General features: G+C 38.9%; 1 protein-coding gene across 4 annotated transcripts in view; it reads right to left on the reverse strand.

The window, feature by feature from the left end:
• Positions 1-395: 395 nt before the first annotated feature.
• Positions 396-12,947, reverse strand: part of TBC1D19 (TBC1 domain family member 19) — a 131,934-nt gene continuing 119,382 nt past the window's right edge. For all 4 annotated transcript variants that reach the window (XM_007535045.3, XM_060188245.1, XM_060188244.1 and 1 more), the window contains 2 exons: positions 8,753-8,823; positions 396-7,529 (listed from right to left, as the gene is read on the reverse strand). In XM_007535045.3, coding sequence (XP_007535107.1) covers positions 7,455-7,529; positions 8,753-8,823 — 146 coding nt within the window. In that variant the 3' untranslated portion in view covers positions 396-7,454. The remainder of the gene's footprint in view (positions 7,530-8,752; positions 8,824-12,947) is intronic.

The raw sequence follows: 12,947 nt of genomic DNA on the forward strand, positions 1-12,947 counted from the left end.
ATTATACTGTCTCCCCAACCCTTCTTCTTCTTCTAGCGTTTGCCCTTCTTCCATAGCCAGTCAACAGCGGCAGGTTGAGCCTGATGCAACCCTGATGCCAATTTATTAAAAGAATGAATTGAAGAATCCATTTGGGTGATCAGGAACATAAAACTTACCCATTTTTATCTCCATATGGGTATATTTCCCCAACTCATTCTGAGCCTGTTTCATTTGCTCTCATCAGCTTAGCCCTAAATTGGTCAAAACAAATTAATATGTATTTAAAATATTTGTTATATATATATTATAGCTACTGAAAAACAAAGTTACATTTAATTTCAATGAGCTGCAACTCTTCTATATTCTACAGTATGAGATAGTCAAAGAATACAAGAAGGAAAAAGCATACAGAATTGAAAAAAAGTAAAATTGTCTTTATTTATAGATGGCCTAGGGCATACATAGAAATTCTATGGAAGCAACAGAGAGGAATACAAGAAGTAGTCAGTTTAGCAAGGCTTCAGGGTATAAGAGCAATATAAAACCTCAGTTGTATTTCCACACATGTTAACAAATAATTGGACATTGAAAATACCACTTACAATGGCATAAAAATGTAAAATAATCAGTGGTAATTAAAAAAATGTGTTCATGAACCTTCTAACACAGAGAACTACAAAATATTGCTGTGTGACATTCAAGACCTAAATAAATGGAGAGATATATCACACGCACAGATTGGCAGGCTTAATAATGTTTCACATCAACTGCCCCCAAACTGATGGATAGCTTCAATGCTCAATCAGTAGGAACCTCAAAAGCTGTGTGTGTGTGTGTGTGTGTGTGTGTGTGTGTGTACACCTGTGTGTGATAAAATGAAAGAGCTGACTCAGAGTTAGTTAGAAATGCAAAGAATTTCAATAGCTCAAGTAAATTTGACACAGTTGAACAAAATAAAAGGACTTAGACTATCTGATTTTAAGACTTACTCTAAAACTATGAGAATCAAAATGTGTGATATTGGAGTAAAGACAGATATAAACCCATGGAATAGAGCAGAGTCCTGAAATAAGTCCTAGTGCATGTGATCAACTGATTTTATACAGGCACTGATGTAAGGTAAGTTTTATTGTTTATTTTTTTCTCTCAGCAAATGGCCCTGCAACAATTATACAGTCATTTGCAAAACATGATCCTTAACCCTTAACTCATACTATACATAACAATTAAAACAAAACAAAACAAAAACAAAAACATAAGAATAAAAGCTCTATATAGGAGCCACAATTATATAGTTTCTAGAAGAAAACATAAGAAATAATTCTTGTGACCTTGAGTTATGCAAAGATTGGACACAAAAATGGGATGAACTGATTCGATATAACTGAAATTTCTGCTCTTTAAAAGTAGCTAAGAAAATAAGAGACACAGCCTGGAGAAAATTCTAATAAGCCACAAGATGTCAACAATAATAAATTCTTATAATTTAAAGGGGTAATTGAATAAAAATGGACAGAAGACTTGGAATCTTTCTAAGAATATATAGCAAATAAACATGAAAAACTGTGTAACATTATTAATAATTAGGAAAATGCAAACTAAAAACCACCTATCAAGATGACGATCATGATGATGCTAAGCATCTGTGTGGTACTGGAGCCAGTGAAAGGCTCGTGCATTGTTTGTTGATAGAACTACTTACAGGGGCCGGGCAGTGGCGCACCTGGTTAAGCGCACACATTACAGTGCGCAAGGACCTGAGTTCAAGCCCCCGGTCCCCACCTTCAGGGGGAAAGCTTTGCAAGTGGTGAAGCAGGGCTGCAGGTGTCTCTCTGTTTCTCTCCCTCTCTATTACCCCCTTTCCCTCTTGATTTCTGGCTGTCTCTATCCAATAAATAAATAAAGATTACAAAACAAACAAAAAAAAGAACTACTTACAAACTAGTCTAGAGGTTTCTTGGAAAGTGAAGCTTGTTAACAGATGACTCAGCAATTCTATTCCTAGATATTCACCCAAAAGAAGTGATGATATCTATCTATCTACACAAAGACTTGTATATAAATACTTACAGTATTTGTGTCCATATTAAACCAAAAACATGTAAACGACACGGACATCCATTAAGAATGGATAAGCAATTTATAGGAAATAATCATATAATGAACTATTACTTAGTAAGAAAAAGGGACAACTAGTCACCTGGCAGCATGAATGTACCTGAAAACATGATGAGCAAAAACACTCAGGCACAATCAAGTCCATGTATATGATTCCATCAACACCAAACTCTAGGAAATACAAATCTAGTTTTTAGGGACAGAGTTGTTCAGTGGTTTTCTGGAGTGAACGTGTTTATGGGAGAAGAACTGGGAAGGGGAATAAGTGGAATTGTTTCAGGAAACAGAAATGTCCTACACCTTAGTTGTGGGAGTGGAGATGTGAATATAGTCTTTGTCAAAACTTTATAGAAGTATACAGTTAAACTTTTATTGTATGTAAAGTAGACCATCACAAGGTTGCTTTCAATGGGAAATAATGGATGTTTACATCTTATTCCTCTCAAAATATTATTTCCCTTTTGGACTTCCACAAGTAATTTAACACATCAACTCTGTGGGTAAAATAGCTGTGTGACATTGGGCAGCTAGTTACTCTTCTGAAAGGAGTAAGTAAAGTGAGCAAATTAGATGAGATGGCTTCATGTATTTTTCCAATTAGCACTGACTAAAGCCTACTATGGGGCAAGCCCTGTACCAGGTATTAGAGCGATAAGACTGCAAAAGATACATTTTGCCCTAGTCTAGTGAAAAAGACAAGCTTACATATGACTATAATATTGCTTATGTATATTTAGACTATGAGAGAATTCATAAGAGAAACAGACTTCCCTGATGATGCAATTCCTGAGTTGCATTTTGAGGTGCAAGTAAGAGGCAAAGTGGGGGAGAGAAGGCATTCCAAGCAGGGGGTGCAGTGTGGAGAGAAGGCCAAAGGGGAGAGAGAGAAAGAGAGAGAGAGACTGTGTGTTCAAGGTACTTTTGGTAGATGGGTAGATCAGGGCATTCAATCTTTTAAGGTCCTGGTGTGTCTTGAGTGAAAAAAACGAAGAACAGAATTTTTAAAACCCCTCTAGTCTAAGCAGTATATATACAGTTACTACTTTGTACTGCACCAAGCTACCAGACCCACGTTGTATGACTTACCTAGAAGGTCAAATAACTATACCTTCAGTTTGGATCCTTTCTGCTGCACTGAGAATTTTTTGGTCTCTGTGTCAAAAACTGTCTAAGGGAAGACTGATGGAGCCTAGTCTGGGGATCCACAAGCTGTCTTTCTTTCCCTCTTTCTAGTCTGCAACAGCTCTGCCCTTCTCCTTCTCATATCCAGCTTCCCTGAGTCAATCACTGCCTTTTAGTCAAGTTTCACTGGTCTCAGATGTCATATTGATCCTGAAGCAATATCTGTGGCTAGAGGGGTTGATACTTGGTGACTGGCTCGACCAGGATCTAGATTGTCTAGAGTATCGTGTGTGTGTGTGTGTGTGTGTGTGTGTGTGTGTGTGTGTGTGTTTGCTTTATCTGAAGCAGATGGGAGAGGAAGTAGACCTCCAAATAAAAATCAGAGTCTTTACAGATGAAGGGAGACTAGATACTGAGGAGAAATCATGTTTTAGGAAAAGTAGATCCCCACAAGTTCTGTAACAGGTCAGCAGATACTAACACACATGGGCAAATACCTTCTTTCACCTTCTATACCTTGCACTCGTCGGTAACAACTGGGCTTAGAAAAAAAAGTGTTGTGACAAGCAACATGTGTAGAGTTTCCCCTCAGTATACTAAGCACCATATTAGAGGATGAGCAGCTTTATGAGAAGAGAGAGGTACATGACCCATTTCAATGTATAATGTCCAGGGTGTCTTCACAGCAGAGGAGCGGTTTTTATTTTGTTTGTTTGTTTGGTTTTGTTTTTCAAGAGGAGCCTTGACAGTGGCGATCCTTCCAGCAGAGACAAAGTGCAGGGCCACAGCTGCTGAGGGTCAGCATGTGAAGATGAGGCACAGGTAGCAGACCAGCTTGAGAGCACAAGAATGGAAAACCAAGCCGTGGACCGCTTTCCGCTGTTATGCTAGGGGACCTCATCTTTTAAGTGACAGGGTGTTGCTTAAGATTTTAACCTCAGAAGTGATCCAATCAAAACTGTATTTAGAGAGAGATGTCTGAATAAATCAGGTACTTCTTGAGACAAGAAAGAAGGAGATAAGATACAAGGGGATAAGTTAAGTTTTGAAGTGAAAGGTTAAGGGAATTCAAGCCTAAAGGTCTCCATTTTCTGTGTGAGATAGGAAGGGTGTTGAGTATAATGTAGGTAATAAAAGAAGGTGCTGTGTAACTAAGGCAGACTAGAATTTTCAGATAGCCAGTATGCTGCCTTACCAAAAATTTCTGGTCAAAATGAGCATTCAATAAACCTTTCCATCAACAGCGACTGAATTGAAATACAGAAGAGCCACATACAATTCATCTGTTGGGTTATTTCATCCATCAGTGTGAATGCCATAGGCAGAGCGATTTATATAATTATCACTGGCCACACGGATCCTTAGGATCATGGGTAGAGCAGATGTTAGGGGTGTCAGGCATTGGTAGGAGATGGCAAGGAAGGATGCAGAAGGAATAAAGCCAGGAGAGGTAGTGGGAGGAGGTCCAGGTAGGAATGGAGTAGGCATTGCTCTCCATACAGATCTAGCAAGAGCCAAGAGCAGCACATGGCTGGGAGGGGGCTGTGATAGCAGCAAAATGTGTGAGAACCTAACAGGTCTGACTTGGGGATTCAGACTCAGCTCTACCACCTCCTCCAAACAAAAGGATCTGCTGTGCTATGCTATGGCCCATTCATTGAGACACAGTCTCAGACTATAAAATATAATTACAAAAAAGAGCTAACCATGTTGGGAATTCTTCATATTTTATCTTCTACCACTTGACCTTAAAGCACCGTATCTAGCATTACTTATGAATGACATATTCACTTTTGTTTTGCAATTTAAAAATCACTCTTTGTTCTCATTTGGTCTAACTCACCCTTAGAACCCTGGGAGGCAAACAGAGTAAATGTATCAATTTCCTGATGCCTGTCTCACAGAGAAGAGATATTAAATTCTCTAGAGACTTACAGCTAGGACCAGAACTCTCTGGTTTTATGGGACCATGGTATGACTGCTTTTGAAAAGGCTTCAGCAACAACAGTCTTATAAAGCAGTATTTCCTCACTACAAAGAAGATAATAACTTAAACAAAGAAAAGGATTTGTGAATATTCTCCAGAAGACAGAAGTCAAATGTGGACAGATTAGCACAGATTCGACACTGATAATTTTAAACTCTCTCTCTGACATGTTCCTCATGTTCTCAGAATGAGGCAGGGGAAGAGGCAATAACTGCAGGAGTCCTTGTGATGGATGGACATGAGCACGCAGAGAAGAGCAAAGCATATCATTACAACTACAGCACCTTCAGAGCAATAAAATGCGCCTAAGAGTCAGTTGTAATCTGAGGGGGTAAAAATGAAAAAAATTTAAAAAGAATAAGTCATAGAGCAAACTATTATTGAATCCTCATGAAGTCAATAAACCTGTTAACAAGAGGTTGACAACAAACCTGTTAAATAAAAGCATGTAATTTGGATTTTCAAATTAATAACTAGTAACAGATTCCCAAACATTTGCATCTGCCCTAAACTTCATATATTTCCTAACATATGCTGTATAATAAATAAAAGACTCAGGAAGTATATTTGGATAAAACTTAGTATACTTCTAGGCACCCAGTCAATCTGCTGATTTAAAGTTTTGTTGAAATGATCAACATCGGGGCTAGGTAGTGGCACACCTGGTTGAGCACACACGTCTCAATGCTCAAGGACCCAAGTTTGAGCCCCCTGTACCAACCTGCAGGGGGCAAACTTTGCGAGTGGTGAAGCAGGGCTGCAAGTGTTTCTCTGTCTCTCTCCTTCTCTATCACCCCCTTCCCTCTCAATTTCTGGCTATCTCTAGCCAATAAATAAATAAATAAAGATAATTTAAAAAAACGAAATGATCAACATCTTGAGCCTGAAATAAAGAGACAATAGTCTGTGAGGTTTTAAAAAAGCAAAGAGTATCATTCCATATTAGAAGAATGGTAGCCTTTTCTTTAATAGAATAATTTAAATAAAATCCTTCATTTGGAGGCCAAGAGTGGTGCACCCATACACATTACCATGTACAAGGACCCAGATTCAAGCCCCCATTCTCCACCTGTGTGTGTGGGGGGCGATTCAGAAGCAGTGAACCAGGTCTGCAGGTGTTTGTCTTTTTCTTTCCCTCTCCACCTCTCCCATCACTTTCAATTTTTCTGTCCTAGCAAGTAAAAATAGGAAGAAGAAGAAAAAAAAGAGGAAAATATGGCCACTGGGAGCAATGGATTCATACTACAGGCACCGAGCCCCAGCAATAACCCTGACAGCAAAACAAAACAAAACAAAAAAAACTTCATTTCTAATAAAGGCCAAAACATATTGATGCCTTGCGTAATGTCTTTAGTTGTGGGATGAATCTATAGTACCTACTTCTAGTCTCTCTCAGTTGCTCTGCCTTAGAAGCAAATCTCACTTAAACCAAGTCTCAGCAACTGAAGGCATGGCATTGATATTTTCCCTCCCTTCAGCGACTCCTGAGGTGACCTCTTTGGACACCACCAAAGTAGCAGACTCTGGCAATGGGTCTCAGTAGTGTCATGTCTTCTCATCAAGAGACGGAAGGTTAAGAAGTTTGAAGGGATGACTGTAGTTTTCTGACTTTTTTTTTTAAGAAGGTGATGAATAAAACATCAGGCAACTATATTTAACCATCTCTAGTAGAGAGCTTGAAGGGAGGAAGAAAGTGGAGAGGAGGCTAGGTAATCTCTAGTGAGAGAAAAAAAATGGTTAAGAACATCAAAGTACATTTGAATTCCTACTTAAAAGCATTATCTCTTTCAAGTTTCCCCACATCCTATCCCACCACAGACTCTGAGTGAAGAGCGATTTATAAGACTCAACGATGCATTATCTAGAGTTATATTTACAAACTGTCATAAGGGAATCATCCCAGAGGCTAACTTCTGTCTTCCAGATGACCACTGTGTCTTCAGTTCTTACCGTATACATTGTTACATGCCTTTTCCAAGTCAGGATTATTCACACAGGGTGCTCAGTTCAGCAGAAGTTTAGGTCTACTGCTTCTCTCTTGAACATCAGCAGCATGCGGTGCCGTATTTGGTGTGCACTTATTGTCTCGAAAAGTGAAAAACTACTTAGGTTTAACTGAAGAGGGAACATGATCTTTATTGGCTTTTGTGCAAGTTTAATTTTGGCTTTATGCAGAGTTTGCATAGTTCATGATTAGTTAAGTTTCTAATGGAAAACTAGATGTGTTGGCCGTGACTTTGAAGAATCAGGTGACAGTAGCAAACAGGAAAATCTGAAGAAGAGGCATAACTTTTAAAGTAGAAAGGTCAGCAAGAACTGCCTGAAATAAAAAAAAAAAACACAAAGAAAAGAAAAGAAAAAAAAAAGGTTAATATCAGTATGCTAGTCAACAGAGGGAAGCCTATGAACTAAGGCACAACAGAAACACCCTCACAGTGTCATTGTGGCAGTGATACACACTAAGTTCTTAAGATTTGTCCTAAGTATCTGTACTGAAATTACCACTTTCCTTCTCTATTCTGGACCTATTAATCTTGGAACACATGTAAGTGCTAAGATGTGCAGTAGAAAATAATCCGGACTTTAGCCTTGAGCCTTCTTCAAATATACAAAGTAGCATGAGTTTATAAGAGGTCTAACATTTCAACTCGCTTCTATAAATAAACGAACATTATGAATCCTGGTGCCCCGTTAAACTAGTATAAGGAGTAACTGACTTCAGGAAATCATTTTGAGATGGGACTCATGTTTATTCAGTTGCGAGATGCATAAACATCCTCTTCCCTTTAAACAAAGAATGTACGCTGCTATTTTAAGGACAAAAATTTACATTTTCATGAGAAATACAAATAGAGCTATGGGAAGCCACGATTTAATCAAACAATTTTCAGGTGTAAATAATATCATTGAAAAGAAATCAGCTTTAAAGAATTAACTTGGAATTAAAAATAAGTGAAGAAGCTTAAGTGTTTTTACCGTACCTTCTGAATGCATGCTCTGTACTTCTCTTAACTAGCCTTGCTTTGCACTATGAGCAAAGCAAATACAAGCGACTAAGAAGAAAGTGCAATATGAGTTCCGATAGCTTTTTTGTTTGTTTTACTTTGTGATAGAGGCAGAGAGGTAGAGATGGAGGAGGGGGGAAGAGGGCAAGGGCTTCCTGCAACACTGCTCTGCCCCTGGTGAAGCTTCCCCTTGTAGTGGGCGCGCACCTACGTTGTTACGTATGGAAACATGGACCCTGTCCTAGGCTTGCCACAACCTGCTTCCCCCACTGGCTTCTCTTAAGATGTTCCCATGATGGCTATAAGGCTTTCCTATAATAAACCTGTCTATGACTCTTCCACAAAAAGGTCTGTTTTCAAGTAATGAAGGACGTCTGAATGCTTTCATATTACTTAGCTCAGGACTTAACAGCCTTGGCCTAGTTTAAAAAACTAGACTCTACCTAATGTGTGTCTCATGTATCTGAGAGTCAAGGGCCTGAGCTTGGCAACCTCTCAGAAACTATTTCCATCCCATTGAAGTGAAACTTATCCTTACTTCAGCTGCAGCCAATGATGTCACCTCCATCAGGTTCACCGCTCGGAAAGCAAACACGGCAGCTGCCAGAACTGGAAAAGAATGAACACTATTTCAACTGCTGACCTACTCATCAGTCTGACAAATTCACTGCTTCGCTCCCAACCCTCATGGAGAGCTCTGAACCAGGGACTGTGTGCCTGCAGCTGCACCGAGGTCTTGTGACTAATGGAAATTGCCACTCTGAGATGATTTCCAGTTTGGGGAGACAGGAACACTTAGTGGTCTTAACGTTTCACTCTATAAACTCTCTCTTTCATATCTACAACGTAGGCTGTAACAATTCATAACTGGCATGAAAATCGAGTGACATAAATGAAAGTTTTTTTTTCTTTTGATGCAGTTGTTCTTTATAAATGTACAGACGCTTTGGAAGTTATGGGAGACTGAATTTTTAAGTAGACAAGACTATGTTTCATATGTATCAAGTATGTATCAATCAGATCATAATTCCTATGTATTTTATCCTATTGGGAAAAGGGCAATAAAGCCTTTTCTTTCAAAAAGAGTTTTGGAGGGGCCCACTTTTCTGCATGCTGCTCTCAATTTCAAACCAAATAATACTGCATCCGTGGATCACAACCTAATCAATGCAACGAGTGCCACCCCAGCATACTTCACTTCAGACTGTGACCAGAGACTTCAGGTGTGGAATGACAACCCTTCAGCTTCATCACTCAGGTGAGACCTTTCCTTTCATAGTATTCTATAATTCCATTCCAGGTGTTCCACTCCCCAATAAAGTCCCTAAACCTAGATATAGTTCAGGTCCCCTGAGATAGAGCATAGGTTCACCTGTGCCCATAAACTAGGGGAAAAATATCTACCTGAAAGCAGAAGTACACAAGAGCATGCAGGGAATACCCCCAACACTTCATCTGCACTATTCCAGTCTTTAGGTCCATGATTGTTCAACAGTTTGTTTGGCTTTGTATGTTAACTCTCTTTTCAGCCACCAGGTTCCGGATGCCAGCAAAAAGCCAGACCTTCCACCCTCTGCAACCCACAACGACCCTGGATCCATACTCCCAGAGAGATAGAGAATGGGAAGGCTATCAGGGGAGGGGTGGGATGTGGAGATCGGGTTATGGGAATTGTGTGGAACTGTACCCCTCTTATTCTATGGTTTTGTTAATGTCTCCTTTCTTAAATAAAAAAAAAGTTTTAGAATACTTGAAGTTCAATAATATACATCAGGCAGAAACAAACAAATAAACAAAAAACAATTGGGATTTTGTTTCCATTAAACATACACATGAAAAGGGAGTGATGTGAACGCGTCATACATATTAATGTTTAATCTACCATAAATCCCCATGTGAGGAGCTGAGTCCCCAGCGGCAATGGAAGAATCCATGTAAGAGGCAGGCAGCCCCAGTGAGGTGCCGATACTTCCTGGAGATGACTTCTCCCCTTTCTTTTCCATCACCAATTGGCAGTGGTGATTTCCCTACACAACATGTCTTTGAAGTTTACAAGATTAATGATAAGAAGTCTTCCAAATCATTTGGAAGACTGGTTCCTAAGTAGATAGGATAGCTAATGCAACTATAGGAAGATATTATAAAATATATTTTCAACTATGAGAATAATAGTGATATTCTAGACACCAAGTTGCAGATGCTATCATGATTTCTATCCTGACTTCTCTGGGTAGATGACCTCACCAAGGTGTCCTGGAATCTTGCCTTTCCAGAGCCCTACCCAACTAGGGAAAGACAGAAACAGGCTGGGGTTATGGATCAACCTGCCAATGGCCAGGTCCAGCAAAAGAGCAGTTACAGAAGCCAGAACTCCTCCCTTCTATACCCCCAGAACAATTTTGATCCATATTCCCAGTGGGAGAGAAGTGATAGGAGGAAGATGATAAGAGGGCTCTGAACTCCAGCGCCATCAGGACCCAGAGAGAGAGGAGGAAAAATGGAGGGAGGACATTTAGACATAGTGATAGATTTATGTGCGGCTTGGAGGGGAAGAGTGGACTGGACCTGGAAGAAAAAGGGGGCAATTATGTATAAATGTAGACAGATAGTTGTAGAGATGATAATTAAGCCATGTCTGCAACCTTAGGAGAACTGCAGTGGCTTGCAGTAGAGGGATTGGGAATTAAGAACTCTGGTGGTGGGAATGCTGTGGAATTCTACCTCTGTTGACATGTAATTTTATAAATTACTATTAAATCACTAATAAAATTTTTAAAAAGTATAATAGTGATAGTCACAGTTAATTCTCATGTCAACTCTACAATGTTAACTGCTGTCAAAGGGCTTATATAACACATGTGGAAACTGAGGCACAGTGAGTCTGGGTGACATATTTGGAATCATGTTAGTAGAAAATAGTCCTGTGGATGCTATTGGAGTCCAGTCATCTATCCAGTGATGTCATGATATGATGTCATGACTGAAGAGAAGAAGCAGTGACTCATCCCTGCCATGGAAATCTGTGTGCTTTCTTGACAGGCTCATCTCTGCTATCCCCAGAATGACTTCCAGAGATGGCATGAAGATGACACCAGGATGGTCTGGGATTCTGGCAGGTAGCTAGTTGTGTCTCAGCGTATAAATTAGGATCCAAGCCTATTATTTTTCCCCAGATAGAAGCAGAGTATAATCAGTGACTGAGAAGTGCAAGCATTTTCCTAGGAGACAAGAGATTTTGGATTATCTGACAGAAATGGGCATTAGAACTAGTTGGGTTAGAAAATCCTGGGGTGAAAAAGATGGTAATGGTAAGACAAAAATGTAAAAGTCAAATCAGCTGGAATTATTTCATTTGTAACAACGGATATACAAGATCTGGGTCAGCAGCTGGCAAGGTAGCTCAGTGTAGGCAGAGTGTAGGACATGCACGCATGGAGGTCCCGAGTTCAGTGTCCAGTACTGCATCTGCTAGAGTGATGTGCTAGTTCTAGATCATTACATAAGGAACTGAATCTTAAGAGAAAGAGTGATGGAATAAGAAATTTATCCTTTCATTGAAAAGGAGAAAGCTTCAGCACCTCAAAGTCACTTTTATGTTTATAAGATATCAAAGAAAATCATTTTTAGTAGACCAGCAGGTTCTTTCTATCTATCTTTCTTCTTCCTCTTCTTCTTCTTCTTTTTTTAATAAAGCCTCTAATATGTGGAATTATTTGACAAAGGAGACCCTTTAAAGCTAAGAAGTGTAATCATTGCTGTTTGTGTGTGTTTTTTTTTTAATTATAATTTAATAGATTTGGTGAAGTTGACATGATGGCCAAATTTTCTGCTGATTTTACATAGAAGGAAATTATTTTCCCAAATGTAGATAAGAAGGGTAAATAAGAGAAAAAAGAGGAGTTCACTAACTGACCTCAGTATTCAAAATGGTCATGTGCTCATAACCTTTATTTATCTTGGTGTCACATCACAGAAGTTCCTTTCCATCTGCTTCATGTTTGGTTTGCCCAGCCCTTCCGCAGAACAGGTTTGTTTGCCAAAGAGAAAAGGCCTACACTTTCATATTTTTCAAAACCAAAATCTTGTTTAATATGAAATATAGAAACTTGGGATCTTTTAAACTGTCCTCATTACTCTAACTCTAAGCCAACCTATTGTGAATATTAAGGTACTTTTGTTTTGAGCTGTTCTCCAAGAGGCCCTAATTCACATTAAGATCACTCTTAACCAAAATATTCCTAAAAGTCATAAGACCTTGAGAAAAAAGGTAATTCCAAAATATTCACACCAAAAATACCAAATTGTTTAAAAAGTCATGACATGCTTTTGCATAGAAAAATATATCATGACTTTCCCAACAACCCAATAAATGAAACAGTCAAAATAATTTCTTTTCATCTACATAAAATTATCTTGCAACTCTTTATCTGAATTCCATGCCAAGGGGACTCCCATCAGTCTTGTTAAACTTTAGATATTCTACAATTACTCCCTGTGGATTTTTTTAAAATGCTCAGGGAAGGAGGGTAGATACATTTCTACCCATTTATCAATAGTTCTAGAATTAATCTATTGCACTCATAGAAGAGTATCTTACTTTGAGATCAAGAAAAACTCCTTATCCCTTCAGATGACAATTGAAATGCTCACTCAACTTTTGGAAAGTCTTTATAGATATATATCTTCTTGAAGCTTTATGTTACTCTTAGAAGAGTACAGAATTCTGTCACAAG

This window comes from Erinaceus europaeus, chromosome 3, assembly GCF_950295315.1.
Source record: "Erinaceus europaeus chromosome 3, mEriEur2.1, whole genome shotgun sequence".
Taxonomy (NCBI): domain Eukaryota; kingdom Metazoa; phylum Chordata; class Mammalia; order Eulipotyphla; family Erinaceidae; genus Erinaceus; species Erinaceus europaeus.